The sequence below is a fragment of the Brassica napus genome, chromosome C9 (genome assembly GCF_020379485.1).
Source record: "Brassica napus cultivar Da-Ae chromosome C9, Da-Ae, whole genome shotgun sequence".
Taxonomy (NCBI): domain Eukaryota; kingdom Viridiplantae; phylum Streptophyta; class Magnoliopsida; order Brassicales; family Brassicaceae; genus Brassica; species Brassica napus.
The window spans coordinates 22,374,916-22,394,910 of NC_063452.1; the positions used below are offsets into that span (position 1 = coordinate 22,374,916).

The 19,995-nt window shown below is 30.7% G+C and overlaps 2 protein-coding genes across 3 annotated transcripts; one reads left to right on the forward strand and one right to left on the reverse strand.

The window, feature by feature from the left end:
* The first annotated feature begins 9,686 nt into the window (after window positions 1–9,686).
* LOC125575018 (la-related protein 6A-like) lies at window positions 9,687–12,411 on the forward strand. 2 transcript variants are annotated; one of them, XM_048767070.1, is made up of 11 exons: window positions 9,687–10,107; window positions 10,212–10,293; window positions 10,492–10,586; window positions 10,723–10,788; window positions 10,875–10,954; window positions 11,051–11,135; window positions 11,237–11,284; window positions 11,373–11,438; window positions 11,528–11,683; window positions 11,832–11,931; window positions 12,011–12,411. In XM_048767070.1, the coding sequence occupies exons 1-11, from the start codon at window positions 9,832–9,834 to the stop codon at window positions 12,187–12,189; spliced, it is 1,233 nt and encodes a 410-aa protein (XP_048623027.1). In that variant the 5' UTR covers window positions 9,687–9,831; the 3' UTR covers window positions 12,190–12,411. The 2 variants fall into 2 exon arrangements, with proteins under 2 accessions (XP_048623027.1, XP_048623028.1); XM_048767071.1 differs by having other exon boundaries at window positions 9,688–10,107; window positions 11,856–11,931.
* Window positions 12,412–12,496: 85 nt separating this feature from the next.
* Window positions 12,497–14,987, reverse strand: LOC106367630 (3-oxoacyl-[acyl-carrier-protein] synthase I, chloroplastic). Its single transcript, XM_013807439.3, has 7 exons — window positions 14,419–14,987; window positions 13,755–14,186; window positions 13,516–13,689; window positions 13,312–13,425; window positions 13,109–13,210; window positions 12,957–13,023; window positions 12,497–12,873 (listed from the first exon to the last, which is right to left on the reverse strand). Exons 1-7 carry the CDS (start codon window positions 14,872–14,874, stop codon window positions 12,806–12,808), a joined length of 1,413 nt encoding a protein of 470 aa, XP_013662893.1. The 5' UTR covers window positions 14,875–14,987; the 3' UTR covers window positions 12,497–12,805.
* Window positions 14,988–19,995: the final 5,008 nt, after the last annotated feature.

Consider the following 19,995-nt stretch of genomic DNA (forward strand, 5'->3'; position numbering starts at 1 on the left):
GTTAACGCACTTAGTTTTAAAAACGTGTGATTAATATAAATTGTTTTCGGCAGATAGCTTGTGTGTATATATGATGCGATTAGAGTCGGGTATGGTCAAAACCAGAAGGAAAATGCTCGCGGTTGTCCTACAACGTGGGAAACTTTTTGCTATAAAGAAAAATTAAAATCATTCACACATCTTTTGTTGTTTTGTTGGGTAGGTATATATAGTCTGTGAACTAAGAACGGTTTAAGCTTTTTAAAATTCTCTTTTTTTAGGAACCACACGACCAAAAGTTATGTTAGTTTCCTCTTTAATTTTCTCCCCCATAATTAGGTGCTTTGATTTCCTTCCGACAAACAATTAAAATTCCATTTACTGAAAAAGTATCATACTAGTTAGCAAAAAGGTATCATACTAGTTTTTTTTTACGGCAAACGGCTATTCTATTACTCAATCTTGAAGTGGTCTGGGGAACCAGACTAGAATAGAATAACCAATAAAACATAAGGATCTATGAAAAGAAAGTGCATTCTTAGCTAGTGAATCCGCAATCTCATTCTGCATCATTGGGAAGTAGCTGATCTTGAAGTCTGAAAAACACAACCGAAGAGTTTGAATGATCTCCAGCTATGTTGATAAGTTGGGCCAATCTTGTGGCTGTTCTAACATCGCAATCAGGTCCTTGCAGTCCGTCTCAAACCTCTGACAATACGAATATTGTATCATGCTCTCCATTGTCTAATGTATCGTACTAGTTAAAAGTATCATAATAGTTAGATTAATTAGGTGCAGACAATGATTTAATATGAATTAATAGTATCCTATGCACGCATTATAATTTTGTAACTAATTGCAGTATAACATCTGTGAAATTTTGTTTTTACAAAAGACAATTTATTGGTTCACAACTGACGAATCTAACTATCTACCAAAAGCATTATGTTATTTATTAGGGATCCAATCAACAGTTATTGAAAAATATATTTTAAAAAAGCATTTACAAGATATTAATGTTCTCCAAATGATTTTTGTTCAATATTCTCATATGAAACTTTTGGTAAAATATTTAAATTTGTAATATATAAATTTAAAATAATTATATATAATTATTTTATTTTATTTAATAATATAAAAACTATGTTTATATACAAAAAATAAAATTTACAATTAAAATATTTTTAACTTTAAAAGAAATAATATTTGATACTTAAAATATGCTTTAATTTATATAATTAAATAGGATTCATTATTGTCAATAACAAAATATAAAAATTAATATATAATATAAATATATCTCTATGATTTCAAAATGAATAAATTATAAATTATATAGGGTAATATTTTATGATAAATTTATATATAAATCATCTATTAATCATTTTATTAAATATATGTATGAGATCATACATTTCTACAACTTACTGTTTCTGTAACATATTGTTATTGCTTTATCATTAACTTTTCCAATCATAGCCTTAGTCAGTTCTACGATATACCAAATCATAATGGATCCATATAATGGTAATTCTTTTTTCTTCTTTATTCTTATAATTGAATTTCAGATGCAGTGTAAAACCAGACACTTAATATTTGACATTAATACCATAACGCAATGAGCCAAAAACTTAGAGATGCACTTGTGTGAAGTCAATATAATTCATTTAAAATACTTGTGTTACACAATAATAATTAATTTTATGTTTCTTTTTGTGATAGCGATTCGTTTAAATGTTCTTTTGCACATAAAATTGGCTTGAGAGTGGTTTTATAGAATATATAAAATATCTGGATAAAAACTAGTATCTAAGTATTACAGAGAGATGAACTTAAAAAAAAAACTAGAGTATTACAGAGAGACATGCATTTATATAGATGGATAAATTGACATTATAAATTCAAGATCACGCGTTTAAACAAAAAAAAAAGATTCAAGATCACGTTTAAAACAACAAACAAGAGTTTTTTTTTACTTTTACTTAATTACATAACAGTGTCTTGACCTAGTCTCATACTGATTATGTCGAATATCTTAGGATGAGATAAATTGTTATATATTTCGTCGATCATTATCTTGTAGTTGGTTATCCTTATCAAAGTTCTTTACGCCATTGTGTTATAAAGTTGTTGTTTTTTACAGCTTTTGAAAGTTGCTATATACTCAAGAAAATGTGTAAAATATAAAGGTGGGAAAGTCATAAAATGTAAGAATAAGCACCTTAATGAATTTTAAGTCTATCGTTTTTGTTAGTAAAATATGTCATATATAATGAATACATTTTTAGTGGTAAACATTTTTATTTAATTTTATTTAAATGCCACGTTATAGTTAATATATTTAACATATTCGTAAATTCTATGATTATAGAAGTGCACAAACTCATGCCCATTGCATGATTTAGTGGGAAATATTGGATTAACATTTTGTGAAATATTTCATTTAGTGTAGAGTTATTGTTGACAAAAATATTAATCAAATTTAGCTTATACGACATATATGATTCGAAATGCCATATTTATATATAAAACAATATTAACAAATCAAATAAACCTACGCTTTGATTTCTTTTGGCAGGGAATGATTGATATTGAAGCAACTTTAATTTTAAACACTAAATATATGGTTCTTTGTAAAGATTCACACATATCTTAATTTCTATTCAAAAACAAAAGTGAGGGAGCTACATGTTTTCAATGTTAGTGCAGAAAAGAACATATGCGAAATGGTACATCGTCTAACACAATGGTGAGTTTTTATAAAAATGCTCGTTTATCAGATAGTTTTAACATTTTGCAACACTACAATCTTTATCGACAATAAAATAACGAATACAAATATTGGTCTCTTAAATGTATCTTCGTTGTTGAAGAGTTAACATATTATTATTTTAATTATTTTTAAGACTTCATATGCACAAAAAAAATTAATTATTGTGGGTGATACAAATCACCAAAACCAAATAGGCAACACCAATTGAATAATGACGAAAGGGGATTGGGTTTTCAGCTCTCGATTTGTTTATTGTTGACTTTCCATAAGTGATTTCATTTTCTACCTCTATAAAATTGTGCTTTCGTTCTCGTCTTTGTTGCATTGATATGAGTTTGGTTTTTTTTTTTAACTTCTTCTATGAATTCAGTGAATTACATAAGTGTCAATTTAAAAAGATGGACATCTGAAAAAATTATTTTTACTCCAGATACATATCTAAGAATCAAAATTTTGAAGAAAATCACCGGCAAACTATATTAACATGTTAGTGTTCATATCTAATATATATCAAGCTATTACAAAATATAAGTGCAGACGCGAAATGTAAATGTCTGTCTAGTATATATTCACCAGTTTGGTCTAAAAATCATCTAATTCTAGAAAAACAAAACAAATTACTTATTTTATTAGCCTAGGCTTTTGAAGTTTAGTTACTTAAGAGTATACAAATAAAAATATATATAATACTTTACCATTCTAGTATATGTAAATTATGTATAAACTAAGAACTATTTGATTTATTAAATGATAAACCAGAAAACTTATAGTAAATAGTTCAAATCTCTCATTCTTACAATTATAATAGTTAGATAGGATATTATGGAGAAACAATATTAGACGAATGATCAAATCTCTCATTCTTCGAACAAACTCAAAAGGAGGTGATTGAAATCTTGTCATGATATTTTATTAAAAAACATTTAAGAATACAAATCAAGACTAAATTATTTAATCTGAATTAAATAATATATATAGTGCTTCCAAAATTAAAAATCACTTTGATTTGAAGAAGTGTGTTTCTCGGATTCTCAGGATGAAATAAGATATCAGACCACCTATTTAAAAAATAAATTTGTATACATAAAAGTATATACATTAGAATAATCACATAAATTAAAACCAATACCCTTTGTTAATTTACAATCATGTTTTTGGTAAATAAATCAAAACAATCATTTTATTTACTCTATATGATATAAATTAATATTTATTGATATTGACATAGATAGTATATTTTAATATAAATATTTATTATTGACACTTTCTACTCATATTATTTTTTAACATTTGTATATTTGCTGTAAAAAAAATTTAAACCATTTATCACAAAAATTTTAATGTGAGATTTTTTGATACAAATTTTAAAATTAAAATATTAAGATCTCAATAATTTTTCACTGGAAATTTTAAAATTAACATATTTATATATTTGTATATAGTACATATTTTATTTCAAATGATATTAATATGTATAATATGAATATCTATTAATGAAACTTCGTATTCATACGATTTATTAGGGTTGGACATTTTATCCGATATCCGAACCCAGACGGGTAATATCCAAACCCGAATGATATCCGAAGATAACCAAACATAAGTATACTTAACCATATATTTCTAGTTTAATCCTCTCATTTTATTCAAAATTTTTATATTAATGATGCACATTGCTCAAAATTAGATGATATACATATAATTATGGACAAAATCATTTGCTACTCACTTAAAATACATATCAAGCTCTTATTTCTTGCATTAACAAAATTTTGCATCTAAAATTACAGAACAACAAATAAATTAGTGGTTTTCTGTTTTTAAAGTTTTATCTCCAAACGTGTTAAAAGATTAATCCTTTGAAAATTAGTAAATCAGTTAAGTTAAAATTATATTTTAAATACAAAAAAATTTTAAACAATGAATAATTTATTTAATTTTTCCTCAAAATTTAGATATCCAAACCCGACCCAAAATATTCAAACCCAAACATAAAATACTCGAACTGGTTCTATACCTTTATACTGAAATATCTAAAAATCCTAAATACCCGATACGAACCCGAACGTGTATCTGAACGCTCACCCCTACGATATATCATTATTTGTATCTTGCTCGAACAAAAAAAAGTTAAACCATTGATCACAAAATTTTCAATGTAGAACTTTTACCATTTTTAGTAATTTATAGTCATTTTTAAAATTTCAAAATATAACATATAAGGAAAAATCTAAAATTTTTTTATTATATCTTTAGTGTAATTGTTTAATTTATTTTAATAATATAAAATTAAACAAAAAAGAGAGAGGATACAAAAATTGTTATCAAATATGTATTATTCATAATCATTAATTGTCATATATATGTTAACTATATTAGGTAATTCCGTAGTTTTTATTTAAGGAAAAAAAAAATATTATTTGGTACAATAATAATTAATTTGATAGTTAGTTTAATAAAAAACATAGTATAAGTTTTAATGGACTAACTTATTTTTCTAAGAATTATTCTTGTAATGACACGTTGCTATGAAAACATGGCGTAATGCTTGGTGATCAATCTATAGGGGATTGTTGCGACCAATTCACTTTATTTCCCTCTTGATGATAGGACTCTCTTGACCCGTCCCTCCGAGTCTCTTGTGACTTCCACGTGAGATGTATGTGAGTGGAGCTCTGGAGGCTATAGGATATGGTCAACTAAATCATTTACTAAATTGAAGACCAATACAAAAGAGCATATCCATAAATTCTAGAGAGAGAGAGAGAGTTTTAAATCTCTCACTGTTTAGACTAAAACCGACTAAAACCCTAATGAAATTTAACCATTTTTGTTGTAGAAACTTTAGCAGAATATTTAACATTTTTGTAAAACGGTCTTCATGTTTAAAGGTCTTTATATTTAACATTTAAATAGAAAAAACGTTACCATAATAGTCTCTTTCTATATATTAGTCCCAAAAAATCTCAAATATTTTTTTCATGAGTTTGCATATAATTTCTCTAAGAAACTTATTTTTATAAAAATGCTCTAAATGTACTGCAAATCGGAATATGTTGCACATCTCATATATACGCAGAATTAGAATAAACATTATTATTCCCTTTGAAACATTTTCACATTATACACAACACATACGAACTGTTGATTACAAAATAAAAGAGATAAACCAAATATAAGACTACGAATCCTAGAAATTTTCTAATTCGTAATAGATGTACGGACTACCAAGTCCTTCAAATTACACTAATCTTGATTATGTCGAATATTACCGATATTGCTAGTGTTGTTACATCAAATATTCTAACTTATAGAAGAAAACAACATGTGTGTACACTATAAACTGATCGTGTTTTCTAAAGTAGTGAGATGCCTTAACAAACCTTTCAGCTATAATAATAATATTATCAACAACAATCTTGATCAAACAATGTGTTTATTACAGCCAAAAGTATTAAGCATTTGTACTTGATATAGACTCCAAAGAAATTGTAGAAAGAGAGGAGAGAATATAAATATTCTCATTTATTTGGTGGAGGACCGAGTGTGGACCAGAAAATAATTTAGCTAATCGCATCTCAAAGGCAAGCGATAAGATACTATATGGGCATCTAATTACAGTGTTTCATTTATTATGAAAATTACTTGGACCAATTTTACCACCAAATCCTTAACGAGACATACAAAAGTAAAGTCAGATAATTCAGAGAAAACTCATTTTCTACTGAAAACTCATTCATTTCCATTTGATAAGTGAAAATAATGCCATATTTTATGCCTTTTAGAAAATTTGGTTAATGAGTTACTCAAGAGCTACTCATTATTTTAGCCTAGGGTTTATATTTAATAATAACTAAGGTAGTTGTTGTAAACATAATAGAAAATTAAATAAATGTAATAATCCAACTATGATTTTTTATTAAGAAATTTCCTATGATAATCTTTTCTAGTTTATCTTCACAAAAGAGTTCTCAATGAAGAAAATGACCAAAATAAGTTTTATTAATGGGTAAAACTACATTTTTATCCTAGAGTTAACTAATCTAGAATTATGGTTTAGATTTAAGGGGTGGGATTTTGGGATATGATTTCAATTTTTTAAAAAATATATATATTAAATTTAAAAAAATAAAAATAGACTATTTTTTTACTCGAGTGCTATTTTTGTGACAAAAACTTAAAAAATGATATTTGAGAGAATTGCCCCTTTTTGTAAGTAAATTTTTAGTGATTCTATTTTAATAGTATAGATTCGGCTGTTACTCAAACCATCTTCTAATTATCATATAGTTAATTTAATAATCATTTATTAATTAGTATGTTTAGATCACCATTACAATCAATGATCTTTTATTGATTTAAAGTTTGTGGAGTTTAAGAAAACTTATGTAAAATATCATCTCATGAGTTTCATTTTGACCATATATATTGCCTAGTCCACACACCCACAGATACATACATATATATATATATATCTCCTATATATTAATTGAGGATATTTAAAAAAGTTATAATCTAAATTTTGTAAAAATTTAAAGAAACCCATCCTATGTGGCATTTGTGTATGCCTTTTAAATCCTATTTCAAAGAATTGTAGAACACCTTCTATAAACTATAGTGTAAAAATTATACTCTTTAGCAAAATAATATTTCGCAGGCTATAGTTGGTCGCATATATCAAATCTTTATTGTTTCACAGTCTTTCCTTAAATAAAACCTACGGAATTACCTAATGTGATTAAAATATATATATAGCAATTAATAATTTTAAACAATAAAGATTTGATAACAATCTGTATACTTTTTATCATTTTTGTTTATTTTTTTATTATTAAAATAAATTAATAATTATATTAATCATATAATAAAATTCTAGATTTGTTTTGTATATGTTGTAATTTAAATTTTTCAAAACGAGTATAAATTACTAAAACTGTTAAAAATCTCACATAAACTTTTATGATCAAGGTTTAAATTTTTTCTATATTAAGATACAGTGATTATAAGACCATATGAAGAAATAATTTTATTTTAATAGGTTTTTATTTTAATATATATATATATTTTTCATATCGTTTAAATTAAACTATACATCGTATTTAAATGTATACTTATATTCTGATATTTGCATTGAACATATATTGAAAAGTTAATATTTTAATTTTGAAATCTTCCTTGTTTTTTAAATTATTATAAATTATTGAAATTATCCCACATTTTAAAAAAAAAATCGTTGGTGTAAACTTTTGTTACACAAATATGCAAATAATCATAAAATCATATGAGTAGAAAATTCATTTAATAAATATTCATATTAAAAGTGTACTATATATATATGTTAATATCATTTAAATTTAATTATATATCATATACGATAGATAAGATTGATTGTTTTGATTTATTTACCCTAAAATAATTGTGAATAAATAAGAGTGATAGTTTGATTTATATGCACAAGACAATTTATTACATAATAGTAAATGATTTCTTAGCTATTTAATATATATACTTATTATTTTATTATTTCATAATATGCAGAAAAACATAAAAAATAAATATAAAATATTTATTCTGCAAAAGGTGCAGATCTTAACCTAAGTATGTATCTTTTTAATTATTTTAAATTAGAAACATTTTCTAAATTCCAGGTCAAAACAAACAAACAAAATGAGAATAAACTTCAAAATCAATATTCATATCGAACAATAACCAAAATGAAAAAGAGAAAAACATTGAAGATAGATAGGATTGATACGTGAACACAAACTTCTCATAACCATAATTAATTTTTAAATTACTAAATCATGATATAAAACCGAGCTGACATAGTTTCATTGTAATCAAATAGACCCGAGATTTTTCGACCTAAACATTAGGTTCTTATGCGGTAAGTGATTTTTTTACCTAAAATTTTATTAAAAATGAGATCAACTCATCACTAAACAAATTATGTAATTAACAAAAAGTTAAAAAAAATTGTATAAAGACCAAAATATTAATTCAATCAAGAATATAAATTTATTTTTTCGTATAATTTTTTTTATATAAATTTATAGCGAAAGGCGCAGGTTTTATCCTAGTATATATGTATATCTAAAACAATCTAAAGTAATTCTTATACGATATGTTGACATATAGGAAAGCAAATATATAGTATTATACTCGATATATCATTCTTAGTTGGTGATTGTCAACATGTATAATGATCATTAGGTGCGTAATATTTGATGATATGCTAGTGTATAGATCAACATTCCTTTTACGTGGTTGATAAGAGAGACTAAAAATATTCAATCTCCGAGTCATCATTCCAGTAGTGTTATAAAGATTAGTTGCTCTCTCATGTCTTAATCCTTTAGGTTTCGGATACAAGCCAACGTTTTGTCATATCATTTACAAATATGAATGTAGTATCCATCGTTTTTCTTTCTAGATAATATGCTTCATCATTAATGACTATCTCGAACTTAAAACATGTCAAAATCAACAAAGAGCATAAAATAATATTGAAAAAAATAAAGTTCTACCATGTTTTCTTTCAATAAGCTTTACTCGCTGAATAAAGTAGTATCAAACATAGACTTCCAGCTTCCACCCTACTAAGTATTTAATCGGCCAAGCAAATATGTATATGTAGAAGCATTGGTGTAGTGGTACAGTAATCAACTTCTACTGGGTGGATTAAAGTCTTAGCAAACAGATATATTAAAAATTATTTTATTTATTTACATAAAAGACATTTTATATGATTGGATTGCCCATTGTTTCTGTTCTAGTGGTTTACTAATACACATTTTATTCAATGTGATTTGATCTAAATGCACAATTGTTATATTTTGACCTATGTTTTTTTCCTACCGGCGAAATCAAAGCCCATTAAGAGCCCATGCTATTCACCATGAACCAACTAATGTCAATTACGAAAAAGTCAACAATCATTTAAAAACGGAGGAAGGAGACGACGCGCCGGCTGAGGTAAGAGGAAGAGAGACTCAAAGGGCAAAAGGGAGGCGGGGCGGGACTCATTCTTCTCTCTTCTCCGGCGGTCTTCGTCGTCTCTTCCTCTTCGCTCCGGGAACATGGAATCGACAGAAGCGCCTTCCGTCGCCGTCGTCAAATCGCAAGTAGTGGAAGACGCGATCGGATCAACCGCGGATGTTTCCCGGCCGCCGTCACATGAAGTCGATTCGTTACGAGTTGCTGGATCTTCCGATGACGTTGTTGTTGTATCGGAGATACCGTGTTTGACCCCGTCAGATGATGATTTTGACCACGGGGAGGATCACGGCGATAACGATGTTGTTGTTGTTGTAGTTCCCAAGGATGATGAGTTGAAGCAGAAGATCATTAGACAGGCAATTAGTTTTGATCTTATATCTCTCTCTCTCTAGCTTTTACTACGTTATTAAAGAGTAGTAGGTTGTGAATCAAGTCTGCTCTTGTGTGTGTTTTGTTGCAGGTGGAATACTACTTTAGTGACGAGAACTTGCCTACTGACAAGTTTCTTCTCAATGCTATGAAGAAGAACAAGAAAGGCTTTGGTTAGTATATGTATCTCCTTGGCTCATTGAAAGTTTGAGACTTTATGACTGATGAACTAGAATAGATGCTTAAGGTAGACTTACTGCTTGAGTTGTTTTCTAGTGCGGCCAGATCTCGTTTGCTGATCAGATCTCGTTTCTTGATTGAAATAACGTGGTTGGCTTATGATTTTACTCCATCATCATTGGTGTTTGCAGTTCCCATATCTACCATTGCTACATTCCATAAAATGAAGAAGCTTACACGAGACCATGCTTTCATAGTATCCGCGTTAAAGGATTCTTCATTTCTTGTAAGCTTCTTCATTGCAGACTTAGTAGTTACGTGTAGTATGAACGGAAATCGTTGGATAGCGATAGGAAATTAAATTAGAATAACAGATGAAAAAAATGTACGGATTCTAAGTGTCTCTCTGCTCAAACCTGCAGGTTGTTAGTTCGGATGAGAAGAAGGTGAAGCGTCGAAGTCCTCTGCCTGAGGTCAGGGATCCAAAGGTATCGTCAATTGCTTCAAACATGAATCTAACTAATGTGTTGTATAGTTGCTTCCTTTTTTCGCTTCTAACTTTGGTGTACCATAGATTTTCACTGTTTTGGTAGAAAATTTGCCTGAGGATCACTCAGACGAGAACATTCGTGCCATATTTGGTAAAGCTGGAAGGTATGCCTTAAACTTTCTCGCATGTCATATCATTGCTATAGCTTTTGGTTATATCATTTATACATACTACTCACTCAAACAAAATTCCAACTGTAGCATCAAAAGTGTATCCATATGTGATCCCAATGCTGTTGAAGAATCAGAGAAGGGTTGTAAGAAGGATAAATTTATCAGAACCAGGGTAAGGAACTTTGTGGAAATTTTCTAACATGAATCACAATAAGGCGTTATGGTATATTTGTGTTTATATAAGTAACTGGCTTTCTCGTCTTTTGAATATAGTTACATGCCTTTGTGGAATATGAATCAGTGGAGGCTGCTGATAAAGCGGTAAGTGTCAAATAAAACTTAAACGATCGGAATGGTAGCTCTCTTGTAAGGAATGATTGTCTTTATATACCTGTATTAATTGGTGCAGGCAGCTACACTAAATAACGAGCAAGACTGGAGAAATGGGCTGCGAGTTAAGCTTCTTGAACAAACAGTAAGTAGTAATCCCTCAGGAATTTCAACTTAAAAATACATATGGAAGCTAACTATAGCATATATAAATTGATTGCTTATTCACCATAGGGAAAGTTTGCACAGAGGCGACCAGGTAGGAAAGAAGTCGATACAGTGAAGGACAATACAGGCCAAGTGCATGATCAAATTGGGGGTGAGGAGAACAAAAAGTCAAATGAACATCAGCATCACCGTCACCATCATTCTGATACTCCGGCTGATAATGCAAGTGTCATCTTATTTCTATAACTAGATCTAATGACCTATCTTTCATGGCATTTGATTAAATATTATGGAATCAACATTACGGTCTGGTATATTTTAGGAGTTGATTTACATAGTTTGATACAAAGCAGCTGTTTTTTAATTGCAGATTGTTCTTTTGAACCATTTTCAGGATAGTGGAGATAAAAATGGGAACAAAACCAGAAGTCGGGGACGGGGAAGGCGACAGAATAATCAAGGCGGCAACGGTATTAGTACTTTCTTTAGAGTAAAGTCTCCCTTTGTTTGCAAATGAAATTTTGAGACCCTTTTGTCATTGTGCTATAGGACATGGAAGTTCACCATCAACCTCATCGTCTCTTCATCATTATTATCATCATCATCACGCTGAGGTCTCAAAGCCGCCGCCTGGCCCAAGAATGCCTGATGGGACGAGAGGGTTCACATTGGGGCGTGGTAAACCGCTTCCTGCTCCCACATCTGCTCAAACCAGTCACGAAGCTTGATGGGTTTCTCATCTATGTTGTATCATTGTGTGCTCTTAAAATGTGAAACATGTAAGTTATGAGAAATGGGATGTTGTGTGGGATTTGAGTTTCCTTTTTGCATATTCAAGTCCTCTGAATCCTCACTAGCTTTTCTAATGAATCCATTTGATGACTTCATGCTGTCTTGTAGTTTTGTTCTTTGCTTCACATTGACAAACAAATAACATTCATTTTTGAGCATTTGATTTTGTAAATGACACATTAGCCATGGATAAATACATTAAAAGCTCACATTATAGGCAGACAAAAGTCATACAAAGGAGAATGCAAAACAAGAAAAGATTTGAGAACTCCTTTCTGAGAATAACATCATTGCTACAAGATTCTTGGTTCTGTTTATAAATTAGACAAATATGAAACGAACTCATACAGATACAGATACAAACATTTCTTACGATTGAGAAGCAAAATTTGAATTCTCAATGAACAATAAGAACAATGTTGAATGGAACGTAAAACGCCAAAGAAAGAGCACAAACTCGTGGAACCAAGAAGCTCAAGGAAGATGATGCCTGATGGATGAAGGTGGTGATGTAATAGTTGGAGAAGAAAATACAAAAGGGTCTTGAAGGAATCAGGGTGTGAAGGCAGAGAAGGCGACAACTGAGTTATGTCCACCGAACCCAAACGAATTTGATATGGCTGCACCAAAAGAAAAAGACATACATTATCAGATACACCATCGTCTGTTTAAGACAATGACAACAAGGGCAGTCGTCACTTACCAACGTTCACCTCATGCTGCTTCTTCTCGTTTGCGACCGTGTCAAAGTCCACGGCTGGTTCTGGGTTCTACAACAAAGAAAAGCTTATTATTCGGTTCTTGCTATGGATAATGTTAAAACTTGTGAAAGATTTTGTTTATTAAACAACGTACAAATTGGTTGATTGAGGGATGGAGCCATCCAGTGTTGATAGCCTTCACGGTGGCGATGGCTTCAAGACCTCCAGCAGCACCAAGGCAGTGACCTATCATAGACTGTAACATGATACATTCACAAAACTGTCACGTCTAGTAAATGCAAAGCAACAACATTCAAAAATAGCGGTATAAGGTTAGATGGAGCGTTGAAGACGAACCTTGGTGGCGTTGATTTTGATCCCAGCAGTGCTCTTGAATACCTTTTTAATGGCATTAATCTCAGCAAGATCACCAGCAAGTGTGGAAGTTGCATGCGCATTGATGTAATTTACCTGAAAAAACGTTTAAACAAAACCACAAGCTATGAATGAATATAAGTAGGAAATAATATGTAATTAAGATATGGGAGCATGAAAAGTTACCTCTTCCGGTGAAACACCAGCATCTTCAAGGCAGCTCTCAATGCATGAAGAGACACCAAGCCCATCAGCTCTTGGATCAGTCATATGATGAGCATCACAGTTGACAGCACCTCCAAGATATTCTGCTACAATTGGCGCACCACGTTTCATCGCATGTTCCAAGCTTTCCATCACCTATTAGAGCATAAAATAAATCAACACAACCTATGTGAGAGTACTAGGAGTTTTCTTAACCATACCAGAACACCAGCTCCTTCACCCATGACAAAGCCATCTCTCTGTTTATCCCATGGCCTCGAAGCAGTTTTCGGGTCATCATTCCTCTGCGAAAGCGCCCTGCAAGCAACGAAACCTCCCAGACCAATAGGAATAATGGCAGCCTCGGTTCCGCCAGCAATCATCATATCAGCTTCCCCACGGCGAATGTGGTTCGCAGCAGCGTAAAAGCAGTAGTTAGAGGTGGCACAAGCGGTGGAGATCGAGTAGTTTGGACCCATCAGACCAAGATCAATCGCCAACAAAGCAGAACCCATGTTTGTGATTGCATAAGGAATAAAAAACGGAGATATCCTCCTGTGACCTTTCTCAATAAGAGCTTGAACTCCGTCTGAAAACACAGTCAAACCACCCATACCAGTCCCCACTAGTACTCCAGCTCTCTGCTTATCAATCTACAAAGAACACCCAAAGCAGTAAACAATCTAAGACAATTAATGTATCTTGAAATCAATCATAAAGTTTTGAACATTACCAATCTACAAGAACACCCAAAACCAGTGATGTATACACTAAGACAAGTAATGTGTTAAACCCATGAGAGAAAAACCAACTTCATTTAAACTGAATAATCTTGGATTCATACATAAAAAGTTTTGAACTTTGATTCAAACTAAGAGAGTGTACCGTGTTAAGCTTATCACCACCAAGATTAGCACTTTCAAGAGCCTTCTTCCCAGCTACAATGCAATACTTCAAGCAATCATCAAGCCTACGCTCGTTCTTCCCATCAATGTAACCCTCAGAGCTAAACCCACGGATCTGGCCACCGAATCGAGTCGGGAACTTGGAAGCATCGAATCGATCAATCAAGCTGATTCCACTCTCCCCGGACAGCAGTTTCTCGTAGTAAGCGTCGACGTCGTTCCCGAAGACGGAGACGAGTCCCATTCCGGTGATCACGACGCGTTTCTTCGGATCCGTTTCGCGTTTGGGAGCGGAGACGGCGGCTGATGCGGAGATGAATGTGCGTCTCCTGGTGGGTTGTCTCGCATTGGTGATTTGATGAGATTGACGATTCGAAGGTTTGATGAGTGGGTTCGGTGGGGAAGCACGGAGGGAGGAGGATTGAAGAGCTTGCATGGCGGATTCAGAGAGAGAGAGAGAGAGAGAGGGCGAGGCGATAAGTACGATGTTTGTGGAAATGGTGTGCGTTTGTTTGGGAGGAAAGATATTTTGAGTTCGTCACATTTATCAATTCACCGGAAAGTAACTTTTGTTTTTCTTTTACTCCCTTTTTATTTACAACTATTTTAGTTTCGGCATATATAGTTAAATTATTTTTTTGGGAAAAGTTTCATAAAAATACATCAACAAAAGTTGATTAAATTTTTTATTACCTATATTTTTGCTACCTCATTTAATACTGTAACTAAATATTTTATTTATTTTAATACATTAATTTCAAATTTGTGATTATTTTAATACTCAAATTGTGTTTATTTTAATCAAAATTTTAATAAATTTGTTACAAATTTTAAAAATCTCCAGAATGCAATAAAATATCTTAAAACTGTTAATTTAATTTTAGGTTTTAAGAATAAAATTAAATAAATTGCGGATAATGTGTAAAAATAATTTGAGCTATAGTCTTATTATCAAACATAATTCATTTTTTTGAAATTTAAAACTAATTTATTTTCTTATCCATAACTAAGTTTCTCAAATTTAAAAAATTTATTTACAAGTTAGTTACTTTAATTTATAATATTTGTAAATAAAAGTAAATAAAATAAGTCTTTTGTTTGACTTTTAGAGAATTTTTAAATTTCAAATAAAATAATCAATATTTTGATTAAAATAGATACATTTTGAATGAATAAAATAATATTTTAAGTATTAAATTGAGTGACAAAACAAATTTGGATATGAAAAAACTTAAGAAAATTTAGTTAAAAAAATCCCAATTTTTTTTTACAATTTGATTTGTAAAGAATAGAAGACAATTTATGTTTGGAATAAATATGATTGGATTAGATTATTTTGTTGTCAATCGTAGAAACATGCTTTTACCTAATATTCCATTTGTTTCATATTAAGTGTCGTTGCAGACATTTTTTCGTTATAAAATAAGTATCGCTTTCGATTTTCAATGCATAATTTATTAATTTATTCAGCAATTTATTTTTCTATTGGTTGAAATATGGTTATGTGTATAGGTAATGGTGTTTATATATAGAAAATATACAAAATTAATTGTTTCATTAATCTGTGTGTACAAACCCAAAATAATACTTAAAATAAAACGGAAGGAGTACTATATTTGTCTTACAAATTTTATTGGAATAGCTCTCATTCTCTTTGGAAAAATTTCATAAAAAACTAAAGAAATACTCCAACTACATTTTGACATTTTTTTATCCAGATTAATACTTTAGCTAATTTGTTTGTTCACTTTAACATACTAACTTTTTTAATTTATTCATTTTAATACTTAAAGTATGCTTATTTTAACCAAAATACAAAATTATGTCTTGCATTTGATTTTTTTTTCCGACAAACTTAACATTTATTTATTTCAAAAGTTGAATATCTGAATACAAGTTTGGAGTTAGCCATAATGATAATGGTGGATGTATACAATCACTACAGAAACAACCATTCGGCGGTCTATGTTTTGCTAATAAATGAGATACATTGTTATAAATACGATGAATGTCGTTTATCAAATTTGAATTGAAAACATCCTTCCAAAAACCTTGAAGAAACGTAAATCAGCTTATGGGAACCACCTACCACATTCAAAGATAACATGTTGATTTTTACCAAAAAAAAAAAAGATAACATGTCGACAACCCAAAATCCATGCATTTTGCATTGCACATAACAGAGCTCTTACCTTCAGCGTTAAACTTGATACCGCACCTGGCAATGTGGATGATTCCCAGTGTTTAGGGTGACCAGTTTATTTAATGAAAGCGGCATCAAAATTACATTTTACCATACCAAAACCTGGATGTGACCAAATTTTTTAAGAGTATTTGTAGAAGATTCGGGATGTTTTGCATTAGATTATGTTAACAAAACTTAGTTTAATTATGAAAATTAATTTTTTCATCATAGACGATTGATTATATTAACAAAAATTACTAATTTTATTGTAAAGCATCCATATTAATAAAAATTAGTTAAATTATGTTAGGTTTCTGTCAAGTGAAGTCTGCTGGAGATAATTTGGTGAAGTATGCTAATAAAGTCTAATACATCGTCTGCAGATCCAAACACGTTCAAATTGTTTTTAAAAAGAAAATCTTTAAAAATAAAACTTTAAGTTTAAACTATAAAAAACAATCACATTAATTAAATATATAGTTTAATTTCGAATCTCACAATTAAACACACAAATATATATATATATATATATATATAAAATCTATGGATCTATTTTTATGAGGGGAAGATGAAAAACATAGATATAATAATCTGCAAAAATAAGAAAAAGTTGTAAAAAACATAAGAAAAAGATGGGAAATCTATATTATAATAGATGAGTTTTTACTCACTCCTCAGCGCGCCACGTCAGCGTTTTGTGGGTCCCACTTTTAAAAAGTGCGAAAAAATGTCAAGTCTATGGCTCGAACCCGGGTTATTGAGATATAAACACCAACATTTATACCACTAAACTAAAGGATACTTTGTACATTGATGGTCGAACCTAATATATATTTATGAAGGTCGGAAGCTCTTGATTCTTCGGCTTCCTCTGAGGGTAGGGCCTACAAGTGCGTTATGGGTTTCATTTTTAAATGAGATTCATCACGTTATATGAACAAAAGCTCAAGTTTGCAACAATTATAGTTTTCTCATATTGTAAACTGTTGTCATTTAACATGAGTTTGAGTTCTTTTCTTCACTATCTCAAACAAGTATGAGTTATAGAGTTGCACCATGTGTCTGTTCGTAATCTATTTTTTCACCGGTGAACTCTTCATGTCCACATCTTAAATCGTTTGATCATAAATGTTCCTGATTTGTAGCTCCTATATAAACCCTATATATATGATTCTCATCTTTGATGAACCCAATCTGCATCTCCACAAAACTCATTGATTCCTCTTAGATTTAACCAACTTCTAGAAAATGTTTCTCTCTGCCTCTCCAATTCGTCAAACCGGTGTCTCGGCGTCCGTCACTCAACCTTCGAATCTCTCCGTCTTGGTCGTAGTATTCAGAGCATAGCCTCTGGCTTCCTCGCTTCTGGGATCCCTGAACTTCAAGAAAGACAGGGAGTTTGTGGGAATCACGGTTCTCTTCCTTGATGAAAAGGTAAGTTAATCTTCGATCTATAACACTTATTTAACATAATTGTTTTAATTTATTTCCTGATTCTTTGTTGAATAATATTATTTGCAGATTCTGTGATACATGGTTTTACTCCCGTAGGACGTGCTAATCATTACATGTCATCTTTGAAAGCTGGTTCCATTGTGAAAGTCGATCGTTTTGAGGTTTCTAGGTGCTCAAGCATGTACAAGATAACTGATCATCTATTCCTCATTCGTTTCATCTCACTAACCATTATTGATGAAGTCATCACGAGTGCTCCTGAGATCAACCTTCAGTCAAGATTAGACTATTCGACAACCTCCAAGTGATTGCGAACACAAGCCTAGAACTTCCAGGTATATTATCATATTGCATCTGGGTTTATATTATGTTTTGATATCATAACTGATATTTAAACTCACAGATGCGGTTGGGCAAATCCGTTCTGTCCAGGGCTCTGGTCTCACCAAAGAAACAACTCGAGTCGTTATCCGTCTCCTCATTGATCCGTAAGAAACAATCAACACATAATTCCCTTTATATTACTGTCTATATTGTGCTAACATCAATAATCAAAAATATTTCATACCCAAGATTTGTGGTCGTCTATTTATCTCCCTTACTTATCAATCTAATTTTACACAAATCTTTATTTTACTGTTTAAAAGAAACCACAATAACCCAAACAATCAAAACACCAAAAACTAGAATCTCAAAAAAGACGAATCATTAATGATCACCACTCTTTTTGTCTAATCTTACAAATAAACTTCGAAACAAATATACCAAACCAATCAACTCAACTAAAACTCAACGACACATGCATTGAGCCAGCTAAACAAATATAAACTACACGGCCAAATATTTAACAATTTATAAACTTACTTTCACAGATGCTTACGAAAAATACGAAGACGACAACCAAGATCAGTGAAATTACCTAAACAAAAAAGCAGAGTAAGTTACAAACTCTCATAAATACAACTAACAATGATTTTTGTTTACATATTACCTATCAAATAAAAGAGAAACAAACACAGCCACACCAGGAGATACAAGAGACAATCCCAATAGACACAAAGGCGGCAACAACATCTCCACCTGCTCACTCCTCTTGTCTTATAAAAATAGCTTATATGCTCAATGTCAACATGCCAACGCTATTGTCTTCTTAAGAGAAATATATATATTGGTTTAAAACCCATTAAGACCCAAATACTAATTGTCACTCATTTTATAGTTATTTCTACAAGTCTTCATATATTTGTTTTAAAGGTCCGGTAAAAATAACAAGTTTAAAAGTAAAAAAACATATAACCAACGTAATAAGAATAAAAAAATTATTACTTAATACACACAACTTACACAACTAAACTGGTGAAAAAATATCCAGAAACAAAAGGTACTCTCAACAACCTTAATATAATTTATGTAATCTCAACAGTACAAGTAATAAATTAAAAAGACAAACAAACAATAAGTCTCAGTGACACAGCAAGCAACAACACGAACTATATCAATCACATTACTAACACAGTTTAGTCCTTCGTGAGTGGAGAACAGTGCATACACAAGACATCATCACAACTCTAACCCTATAACAATAAAAACTTAAAAAACAATGATCAACCCAAAACGCAAAATTCACATCTACAATAACCCTAAGAAATATTGAGATGAAACAAGAAATATGTCTACAAGCGCGGAGGCAGAGCAATGCCCCTGGTTGATATATAGTGACAGTGAAGTCTTCTGGGCAGCCTACCTATTATGACCAAACAAATAAAATTATTAAATACGTTTACGATTGTACCGTTGAGATGCAATTTTTTGTTTGGTTTTGGCGATTCGGATTATGTAGACTATAAAGTAGTTACTTTTATGTAAACTAAAGATGTTTCATTTTCTAAATCATTTTAATTTCATTTATATCGCTAC

Bases quoted from the DNA above. Each gene is read 5' to 3' on its own strand.
- LOC125575018 (XM_048767070.1), top strand. From the start codon at position 9,832: ATGGAATCGACAGAAGCGCCTTCCGTCGCCGTCGTCAAATCGCAAGTA. The intron at 11,285-11,372 runs GTAAGTGTCAAA...TAATTGGTGCAG, and splicing joins TGGAGGCTGCTGATAAAGCG to GCAGCTACACTAAATAACGA. The intron at 11,684-11,831 runs GCAAGTGTCATC...TTTTAATTGCAG, and splicing joins CTGATACTCCGGCTGATAAT to ATTGTTCTTTTGAACCATTT.
- LOC106367630 (XM_013807439.3), bottom strand. From the start codon at position 14,874: ATGCAAGCTCTTCAATCCTCCTCCCTCCGTGCTTCCCCACCGAACCCA. The intron at 14,187-14,418 runs GTACACTCTCTT...TGTTCTTTGTAG, and splicing joins GTGGTGATAAGCTTAACACG to ATTGATAAGCAGAGAGCTGG. The intron at 13,211-13,311 runs GTTCGTCTTCAA...ATCATGTTACAG, and splicing joins TCAAAATCAACGCCACCAAG to TCTATGATAGGTCACTGCCT.